The sequence below is a fragment of the Salvia hispanica genome, chromosome 3 (assembly GCF_023119035.1).
Source record: "Salvia hispanica cultivar TCC Black 2014 chromosome 3, UniMelb_Shisp_WGS_1.0, whole genome shotgun sequence".
NCBI classification, from domain to species: Eukaryota; Viridiplantae; Streptophyta; class Magnoliopsida; order Lamiales; family Lamiaceae; genus Salvia; species Salvia hispanica.
This window is the reverse complement of record NC_062967.1, coordinates 35,233,723-35,244,118: the sequence shown is the minus strand read 5'-3', so window position 1 is coordinate 35,244,118 and position 10,396 is coordinate 35,233,723. Positions and strand designations below refer to the sequence as shown.

The 10,396-nt window shown below is 34.9% G+C and overlaps 2 protein-coding genes across 3 annotated transcripts; one reads left to right on the top strand and one right to left on the bottom strand.

Moving 5' to 3' along the window:
- The first annotated feature begins 4,013 nt into the window (after positions 1-4,013).
- LOC125215867 lies at positions 4,014-5,314 on the top strand. The gene is made up of 3 exons (XM_048117443.1): positions 4,014-4,349; positions 4,430-4,515; positions 4,634-5,314. The coding sequence occupies exons 1-3, from the start codon at positions 4,094-4,096 to the stop codon at positions 4,916-4,918; spliced, it is 627 nt and encodes a 208-aa protein (XP_047973400.1). The 5' UTR covers positions 4,014-4,093; the 3' UTR covers positions 4,919-5,314.
- Positions 5,315-5,473: 159 nt separating this feature from the next.
- LOC125215866 (ADP,ATP carrier protein ER-ANT1) lies at positions 5,474-9,731 on the bottom strand. Of its 2 annotated transcripts, XM_048117442.1 has the most exons (5): positions 9,606-9,731; positions 8,302-8,591; positions 7,442-7,813; positions 6,910-7,043; positions 5,474-5,628 (listed from the first exon to the last, which is right to left on the bottom strand). In XM_048117442.1, exons 2-5 carry the CDS (start codon positions 8,557-8,559, stop codon positions 5,619-5,621), a joined length of 774 nt encoding a protein of 257 aa, XP_047973399.1. In that variant the 5' UTR covers positions 8,560-8,591; positions 9,606-9,731; the 3' UTR covers positions 5,474-5,618. The 2 variants fall into 2 exon arrangements, with proteins under 2 accessions (XP_047973399.1, XP_047973398.1); XM_048117441.1 differs by lacking the exon at positions 5,474-5,628 and having other exon boundaries at positions 6,412-7,043.
- Between the last annotated feature and the right edge of the window lie 665 nt (positions 9,732-10,396).

The following is a 10,396-nucleotide window of genomic DNA, read 5'->3' as shown; positions in this document are numbered from 1 at the left end:
ATATTAAATTTATGAAATTTATCACATGCACCATTACTAAATTACTCCATCCGTCCCACATTTGGAGTCACTTATTGTTATGGCTCGGATTTTAAGAAAGAGTTGAAGTGTGTAATAAATGAAGTGAGATGGTGGAGTTGGTTGAAGGTGCCCTTTTGACTTTTTATTTTTGTTTTGATTTATTTTAATATAGATAATGACATTTTTATGTAATTTTGATAAAGAATGGGATAAAATTGTATGACCAAATATGAAAAATTCTAAAAGTGATTCTTAAACTGAGATGGACTTTTAATGTAAAAAGTGACTCTTAATCTGGGACGGAGGGAGTATTCAATAATTTAGTTTAGAAATAGCTGTAAGATTTGAATATAGACAAGATCATCTTTTCTAGAGAGGAAAAGTTGGGTCCCAAAAGACTATAATACAATCATTTTTCCATCAATAGACTTAATAAATTTCCATACATTTCGGGTAAAATGAGGAGAAAGTGAATTCCAACACTAGAAAATAATTGGAAATGTTATTTTTTTTGTAAGTCACTGATTTCCAAAAGAGAAAAAGTGTGATGTCATTTGTTCTGTCTTTGCTTTCCTTTTTTTTTAGATTAATTTGTTCTATATTTAGTTAGGCAATAGCAAATTAGCAATATTAAAAGTGTTGCACTTAGAGAGCTCTGTTGTACATCAAGAGATTTTTCTATCGATATACTTTTTGAATATTTTGAAATCTCAATTAAGTTCCATAAATGACCATGCAAAAATGAGTTTGGACCACCATTGAATAATAAAAATTATCATTATATTAAGCATCGATTATATGTCATTGATTTGTCTTATTAAGAAGCAAATCAGTTGATTAAAAAGTGGTGGTTCATCTTGAAACGAAAGATTAATCAAGGGGTAATAAAAGTGGCATAGGGTACATCAATAGTCATTATCATCATTTTATATGATAAGACTAATTTCATGCATCGGTTATATAGTGAAAAACACTACGTTTTGCTGGGTCTAACACAGTTTCTAAGCAAGGTGTGTGACAAAATCGCTAGATCCAGGAGATGCTGGAGGAAACGGTCTAGCGAAGGAATGAAGGAGAAGTGAGCAGAACTTAAGGAAAAGAAGGCTAGAAGAAGGGAGTCAATAGCTGAGGGCAACAAAGTCGATCTATACCTCGCTGGACCCCACTTCAACGCCTATAAATCGAGGAGCATGCAACACACAAGAGATACCACTTTCTTCACTCTTAGCTCACACACAACACACACACTTGGGAAATGGGAGTTCTAGGATAGTTTAGGTTTTAAGGGTTCCAATCTTTAGAGAAATTCCGTCGTAACACCATCCGCGTGAGGGCGAAGATACAATCTATTTACTTTCGGTTCTTTTGCACTCTATTTCGTTCGAACTTCACTTTTGGAAGTCGATTTGGTTGTTGATGTTACTGATTATCTATGCATTTCTTAGTTTTCGTTATATTTGTGTTATTTCGAGTTGATCTACGTTGATCCTGCTGTTAAGAGTTTTTATTTCGGCAAGTTGCATGTTGATCTCTGTTTTTGTTACTTTGGTGCTCGATCTGGGAATTTGGCTGTAGATCTGCGGTGTTGTTGTTGATCGGAGGTTGTTGGTTGAATCTGAAGTTATGAAATGTTTTTTTTTTTTGCTGGAGTTTGTGTCGGATGCTTGGATCCGGAGTGGATTTAGCGTCCGAGGTTGGATTTGAACAGGGGAAGTCGAGTTATGCATGGATTTTGAGTTTTCTGTTTACTTTCTGTTTTGCTTCGTCTAGTATCCGTAGATCTGTTTAGTTCTTAATTGTTCTTCATTAAATCGTTAAAATCCAGTCTGCTCTGTTCCGATTTCGCTCATACCTGTTTCTTCTGAGTTTTTATGCAAATTGGTTGGAGAAGATGATGTCGTTGTTAGTTAGTACCTTAGTTAGTTGTTTTTCCAACTTTTCGTCCGTACTCTGCTTTTTTCAGTTTTGGTCGCCACCGTCAGTTTATTTCCCAGATCTAGGTAATTAGAATAGTTTCTCAGATCTAGTATTTCTTTCGGTTCTAATTTACATGCATGCTTTTGTTGTTTCGCCTAGATCTAGCTGTTAGCGTAGCAGTTTAAAATCCCAAGTTTAAGTTTAATTTCCTCAACTCCAAAAAAAATGCGTGGCAGCAGCCAACCCAAAAACAATTTTCAAATCCTTGAGCATGATTATTACGTATCCATCTCTGTGGGATCGATCCCTACTTCCTTGTGCTAGGTTTTAGTAAAGTGGTTGAGGGTTTTTGAAGAAGTGCTCTGTGTGTCCGACGACCAGTGAGTTCCTAGACCGTGTGATCTAGCGGATTTGCTGGACCTAGGAAACCTGTTATTTCTTTCTATGCCCACAGTGACTACCCACACACCAATTGTGTCTCATCACTATACTCTCTCCATCCATAAAAAACAGACTTGTATGTGAACGACACATGTTTTTATGAGAAATTGATAAGTAAAAGAGAATGAGTAAAGTATGTAAATTTTAGAAATCAGACTATGTTTTATGGACATCTAGAAATAGAAAAATGATCCAAGAGGTTATATTTGTCTATAGATATGCAATAGAGTATCAATTTGAAACATTTTGTTAGAGTAGTTGGAGTCTGATACGTGTTTTTCTGTGTAAAGCTATCGATTTTTATTTTTTATTTTACTTTCTTTTGTAATGATATAAATGTCGATCTTTTATTTGTTGTTGGTTTTAATTGTATCTGTTTCTTATTTTTCTATCTCGTGAACAAGCATTTTTAGCTCTCTTAATTTAAGCATTTTGTTTTTCATATATTAAAATATGCTACTCCCTCCGTCCCACAAATATTATTTCACTGTGACCGGGCACAGGTAATGAAAAGTGAGTTAAAAAAGTTAGTGGAATGTGAGTCCTGATTTTGTATATTAGTTTTATAATAAAATGTGAGTAGAAATGAGTTAATGGAATATGAGGTCCACTACCAAAAATAGTAAAAAGTAAAATGAGATAAATTTTATGGACAGACGAAAATGAAAAAAATGGTGAAATCTTTGTGGGATGGAGGGAGTATCAATTACTATATGCATTATTGATTTTGATGCAGTAACCTGAACCTGAGAGAAAAACGAAAGAGAGAAGAAATCCTAATTTCTACAATTCTAGTTTATTCTCATAATTAAAGTCATCTCTAAAAAACATTTTATTGGATACTCCATGTCGAAAAGAATTTCTCTTTTGCCTATTTACAATAAAAATAGTAAATCACATAAATTATCTATAATTAAAACCTTGAACACGTGAAATTATATTTCATATTTTGAATAGTTGTCATCTTTGCTTTTCGAAGTGATTTATGTCCACAACGAAATTTTCAAACACCACTTGCATAATCTAGAGAACTAAATCACACTCACAATTCACAAATAAAGTTACTACATGATTTAAATAAATAATCACTTTAATATCTCTGAAATCCTACTAAACAACTCAAATTTATTTCATCAAATTTGCAATAAAAAAATAGGATTCAAGAAACAATAGTAGCAATCAGTACATACATCAAAATTTCAAGCAAAAGATACCTTAATATCTTATTTTGGCACCAAGCTAGATTGGGGCAAATGAAATATTAAATGAGTGATGACTATGTGTACGTCTACCCAACAATTAATTAGGTAACTCAACTTTGCTACAAAATTAAATTCATTCTACATTATGTATGCAATTTCACACATCATCGCACACGCACAAAGATTTTGTGTTATACTACCTCCGTCCACGAAATATAGTTCTAATAATTGATATTGAATATGACGTAATTTAAAGCCAAATTGATAAAATAAGAGAGGGATGAAGAGAAAAACATAACTATTTTTCGTGAATGGAAGTGGTTTTTAACATAATAGAGAAATTAGTATGTGAAAACATAGTTACCAACATAATTAATTATGTATATAAGACTAAAGGAGACTCTCCACACACAAGTTTGAGCAGAACAGAAACAGAAAGAGAGAGAAAGAGAGAGAGGTGCTTCTTACATGAGATGAACTAAACTGAGAGAGGAGAGATACCTGGCTTCAACATGGACCCTGCCGTGACGTGTACCCCTGCCCGTTCGCCATCTCAGCCGGACCAGATAACCACCGCAAGCTTCATTGAAGCACAAGGTGAGACAGATTGGTTCAGTGAGTTCAGCTTCAACCCCGAACCAGAGTCTGGGAACAAGGTGATGGTCGTTGTCGATAACAGCCGTGAAGCTAGAGTGGCGCTCGAGTATGCACTGTCCCAGGATCTCCAGAGCAACGACACGATTGTCCTGTTACATGTTGCCAGAATAAGTGCGACACCGGGTATTTTTTTCCTTCCAAATTGAATCTTAGATGGTGTTTAACTGAGCGATGAATATTACCGTGTGCAGATGAGAATACGAACAGGGAGATTGATCCAAAGGCGTACGATCTTCTGAACACTAGCAAAAATATATGTCAACAAAAAAAACCTGAGGTAAGTGTAGAAAGTAAACCAAATGATGAAATCTGCATTCGATTCATAACACAAAAATGTATCTGACGCTGAGGCATTTACTAATAACTATAAGCTTCTTTCGTTCACAATGAAACAGGTGCGTGTGGTGATGACAGTCAGGGAAGGGGAGGACAAGGGGGCGACCATTGTTGAAGAAGCAAAACGGGAAAGGGTCTCGTATTTGGTTCTTGGACAAAGAAAGAAATCATTTCTAGGGCGACTATGGATGTTTTGGGCATACAAGAGAAACGAGAGTGGGTTCGTGGATTACTGCATCCAGAATGCTGAATGCAAGACATTCTCAGTAAGAAGGAGAAACAGAAAAATTGGAGGATTTATTATTAATACCAAACATCTCAAGAACTTTTGGCTTCTGGCCTAGGATATCAGTACATTCATATTTGGAGCTTCAACAAAATACAGTGATATCAATCACCATGCTTGGAAAGAAGAATATTTGAAATGAAATGATTTAATTATATGAGGAATAAATTCAGTAGCAAATTATTGTTATGAAATATTAGGAACAAAATCAAGCACAACTGTTGACTATGAAATATTGTTATGAACTACTTTTTCCTAGTTTAAGTAGGATTTCATGGGATTGGAACTAATAATTAGGAATAAATTAGAATCAATAAATGATATGTAAACTCCTATATATATTCTGTGGAGGATTGGAAGAAAGCATCAAAGAGGGATCAAATTGTTGGCGGTGTAGAATCGAGGCCTTGGTGAGAGGATCATTTGGCTTCTCTGGAGAACTGGTTTCATTCATTTGTTTCAGTCTTTCAAGTTATTTTGTCGAATACTTAGAGTGAAATACTCTGTATTCAGCTTCTGTTTATATCAAGTCCAATTCTTATTTGAAGCTTCAACGAATTACGTGTGTACCATAGAAGGAAAGAGCTTTTAATGCCAAATGCAACCAACTGTATAAAACAGAATGACAACTTATTTAATTTCATAGTGTACAATATTTTTGTCATAAAATTTCCAAGGATGCAATGCAATGTTTAATTAAATCGGATTACATTATCGTACTCATGCCTCATATCAAGGTCGAAGTCCACATTGGAAGTCTACGAAGTCCTGCAAAAAGAGAGATATTTAAGTAAACTGAAAAGCAGGAGAGGAATTGAAACTACACCTAATCTGAGCATGTTTAGTGATAGCACAAGTATTGCGAGGAATACAGGCGGGTGAAACAAACTATCGATACTTGCAAGACATAAACGGAAGTAACCAGAATTGAACACAAATTGAAAGTAACAATAATCCTCACGTTAGGCCACAGACTAGCCGCTTACAACTACTAGCACAAGAAAGACTCCTAAACATATCCTAATCGAAAGAAAAAAGATAAACTAGAAGACTATGAAACGAGGGACTTTTCAAAAGATAACTAACAAATTAAGCGCATGGTAGAGTAGATAACTCATCTAGGGATGGAATTCTATGAACAAAAATGTCAATGGAACTCTATGATCAAAAATGACATTTTTGTTCATAGAATTCCATCCCTAGATGAGTTATCTAATCTACCAAATATGCTTTAAGGATAGAGATAAACAACTTGAAGTTATCTCCAAGCTGTTGAGCTATTCATAAGCTGTGAACCCTCTAGGTCCACGCCTGTAAACACACCATGCCATCGGTATCAGTCAATAATTAAGAGTGTGTAACAATAGAAAGATAAATAGCAGTGCCATTTTCATATTGTGAAAGTGTCTGCACCATGCATGCTGTAGTATGGAAATTCAAACTGCAAACATGCAAAATTGCAAAAGAAAAAGGGAGGAATGGTTTTGCAATTTAAATATCGTATGCCACAGTTAAAAGAGCATCCTACAGTATAACGTCCACACAATGGAATAAGAGAATTAGAGAACTGAAGATAAACAAATAATGGCTGGACAAATCAATTTTCTTTTGCATCATAAGACTATACATAGAAAACAAAGATTTCCCAGGGAATCGCTACATGCTATATTCATCTATGCTTCAGCAATAATGAACCAAGTTATCGTAATAGGGAGCAGTCAAGGAGATAAATCCTGCTTCCAATCAAAAATCCAATGGCGAGAGCTGCATCCAACGTATTGTGCTCAACTTTTGTAACTACCAACATATTTTCAACAACGGCCTCCAAGTTGAGTAACACTGGTGAGAATTAATTACTATAAGAGATATGGGGTTCATTTGAAGGCTTTCTGAGAGCTGAGGCTATACTTAGGTCTATTTACAATTCTGTACAGCTTATCATATCCAGCAAGTACTCCAGCCCCAGCAACACCTAGTAGCATGTTCGCTGTGACTCCTCTATACAGTGCTGAAAAACCTTCAACCCGAACAATTTCAACAAACGCTTGCCTGGCGCTATGGTACTTGGCTGATTGTCCAGACGTGAGCATCATTCTCCGCCGTAGAGTGTCAAATGGGTATGCACATACCCCAGAAACAGTGGTGATACTCCAACCCAAGAAGAAGCTAGCAACAAAATTGTCCTGCAATGTTCGGATTATGTTCAGTTCTTAGTTGAACCAGTTTATAAGAACCAAAGTAAAGCAAGGAATTTATAAATACATATTACAGCTCAAAATATATTGTTCAGACAAGTTAATGCTTTTAGCACATAACTCACTGAAATTAAGTGGAGTGACCTTCTCCAATTCCAGCAACGGTTTTGGGTCATTTGATTATTTATTCAAATTAAAAATGTTCGGCAAAAAGAGAAAGTTTCACTAACATAAAAACAGAATCATGTATACAGAAAACTTCGGAGATTTTTATCTCAAACTCCATAGATGACAGAAGAAACAAGTATCTTCATATTAATCATTCTTAATATAAAGCAATCAAATGCCACCAAGAAGAAATTCAAGTACACGTAAGCTTCACTGACCTGAAAAGGTCCAACCAAAACTATAGGTTTCATGGTGTCATAGATCCCAAAATACATTCCACGATAAAGAGTAATTCCCAATATCGAAACCCCAAATCCTCGATAGAGACCTGGCATTCCATCACTTGACAAGGTTTTACGATAAACATCCAATAGCCCATTAAATTGGTGTTTCCCATTGATACGGCACTCCCTAGCATCTGTGGCCAATCTAGTCCTTGCATAATCTAGGTGATAAAGAAACAAAGAAGTGGTAGCTCCTGCAGCACTCCCCGAAGCAACATTTCCAGCAAACCACTTTAAGTAACCATCTTTCTCTTTTGAGCATCCAAACAGGCCTTTGAAGTAGCCTTTAAATGCAAAGTTGAAGGCCTGCATAAATTTAGGATAAAGACATTAATTTTTCTTACGAATTTTTAACACACAAGTTTTCTTAACCTAAAAAACAGGCAAGGCTGAAACCAAACAGTTTGCATATACGCAAATGATTAATGCAAAACGGGTAGAGAGGGATGATTACATAAAAATCTGAATGCACTTTTAAACAAAGGATATTAACTGGGAGTTATTCAAGAATAGAACAATCCAGTGGAAGAAATTGTCCCCAAGGAATCCAAAAAACACTTAATGATTCATTCACTGCAAAATTTAGAACACCTAACTGGAGGCCAATTAAAGAAAATTCCAGATTCTTTAATAATATACTACATGTTTTACCAACATGAAACAATTAGCAGTGTTATAATTTCATTCATTAAAGAAAAGTGTACCAGAGCTTTCCAAATACTACAAAAACAGAAACAACACCATAAACTAATATTATAGTACCTTTCTATTGAAAAAAGGAAGTAAAAGCATACCTGTGTGGGGAAATATCTTATAACGTTGGCCTGATTACCCCTCCAGAAGGACAAGACACCTTCCTCCCTGTAGACCCTCTTGAAGCAATTACCAACACCCCCATAAGGTCTTTGAAGCTGTCCTCTCTTCACTAACTCTCCTTGGTTCTGCAGCAAAAGCTTCACTCTCTCAATCGGTGCAGCAGCAGATTTTGCTGTTATAGCTGCAGTCCCTCCTAGGACGAAATCTACTGAGAACTTCTCTGACTTTTTCGCCATAGCAGACCCTTCCCCCCTTTGTGGTTTCAGCCCTGAGAAAACACAAGCACACATCATAACTACACATGTATAGCTTTCTACTTTCTCGGTCAATTCTACGTAAATGTAGAATTGAAGAAAAGGAATAAGAAATTCCTTAAACTGTGGTGGCATAGTGACTTGATACTCCAAAACTGAAAGGTGGCAAATATCTCAAGCAGAAGAAACAAGTGAATTGTCTGCTTTGAAGTGTAATCAACATCCAATACAAAGAAAATGGATCTCTTCACTGCACCAAGAAACTAAGACAAGGTAACACAAAGGAGGGTCGTAATACGATTGGAGAGCATATAGGATATTAGATCTCCTGAGGACAGCGTTCAAACACTAGTACGGCCAATTCTACGTAAATGCTTTTTCATCTCATAACATGGTGGAATCAATAGTGTATGTACACTTAGAAATTTGAGGGGTTGCTAATTGAATCTAAAATCTTTAAAAAATAATAGGAACACGTGTAAATCAACAAAAGTGCAATCAACGATTATATTTGTAAAAGTCGACAGAATCGAAACATTAGCATTGGAAAGCTCCAAATTTCAAGGTTTTCAGCATCGTTGGGGAAAATTGAAACCAAAATTGCATTCCTACTCCAACATTAGAAGAAATCAGATAACAAACAGATTGCAAAAGATCTCAAGCCCGACGCCCCGAGTTTATCTAGAGTTTTACTAAATACTAAAAAACAGATCGCAAACTATCTAAAGCTGACGCCATTTCAACAATACAGCTATGTAATTAGCTTATTCCTCCGTTACTCAGAAACAATAAAATTTGTTTGCGAAACTCACGAGCGAAATCAAATAGCTACACAAATCCATTAGTAACACTTCATATCCTAATCCAATTAGCAGATTCACCATTGAAAAATCCATCAATTATTACCGGAAGAACATCCATGATTTCGTAAAATAGAAGCTTAAAATCAGAATTGAAAAAACTGCATATACATGAACAGGAACACAAAATACAAATTGAAAAGCAATATGGAAGGAGAGGATTTTTACTTGGGGCAAAGGGCCTGCGAAGTAGATTCTGTTCGTCGATTCTTCAAGCTTCAAATTTTGTGCGTTTTTCCAGTTTTGCATTATCTTTTGATTCTTTGTGGTTTTGTCATATAAAAACAAATGGAGAATGAAAAATGAAAAATGAAAAATAAAATAAAAAGTGTACACTTATTTTATTGCTCGAATTCGCGCCTCATTTCAATATTTCTTGGATATTTTATTATTATTTTATTTAAAAGATAATGTCGATGACATAACATCGTGTACTAATCACTTAAAAATTCCCATTTTCATCTTTTTTTTAAAAAAAAATCGTGGTTTTGAATCTTTTGATGAATTTAATGATATTGAATTCTGAGAATGTTGTTATTTAGCTGGATATATTGGATTTGAAATTTAATTTTGAAACTATACTAGGATTAGTCTCGTCATTTTCGTAACAAAATTATTTTTGAATAATGTCGGATCAATTTAGTTTCGGATAATACTCTCTCTATATACAATTAATTCACATAACTTTCCTTCACTAACACATCTCACTCACATTGGCTCTCACTCACATTGGTAAGGGAGTATTAAGCAACTGTGTATTGGGTTGTTTATAGCTCGTAGTCTCTCTATAATTATAAACTAATTAATTACATAATTTATTTTTAATTTAACTAATTTTACTTTATTAATTTCGAGTTATTAGCAAAACTTGTACACATTAATTTGTAATTATAGAAAATTTATGAATACATCCAAGAGTTAACTATTAAAATTATGGAGTATATACGATTAGTTTATCC

Coding starts and splice junctions, on each gene's coding strand:
- LOC125215866 (XM_048117441.1), bottom strand. CDS start 8,559: ATGGCGAAAAAGTCAGAGAAGTTCTCAGTAGATTTCGTCCTAGGAGGG. Junction 7,814..8,301: donor TAAGATATTTCCCCACACAG/GTATGCTTTTAC, acceptor AAATTTATGCAG/GCCTTCAACTTTGCATTTAA. Junction 7,044..7,441: donor TTTTGGTTGGACCTTTTCAG/GTCAGTGAAGCT, acceptor CGAACATTGCAG/GACAATTTTGTTGCTAGCTT.
- LOC125215867 (XM_048117443.1), top strand. CDS start 4,094: ATGGACCCTGCCGTGACGTGTACCCCTGCCCGTTCGCCATCTCAGCCG. Junction 4,350..4,429: donor GTTACATGTTGCCAGAATAA/GTGCGACACCGG, acceptor TACCGTGTGCAG/ATGAGAATACGAACAGGGAG. Junction 4,516..4,633: donor GTCAACAAAAAAAACCTGAG/GTAAGTGTAGAA, acceptor ACAATGAAACAG/GTGCGTGTGGTGATGACAGT.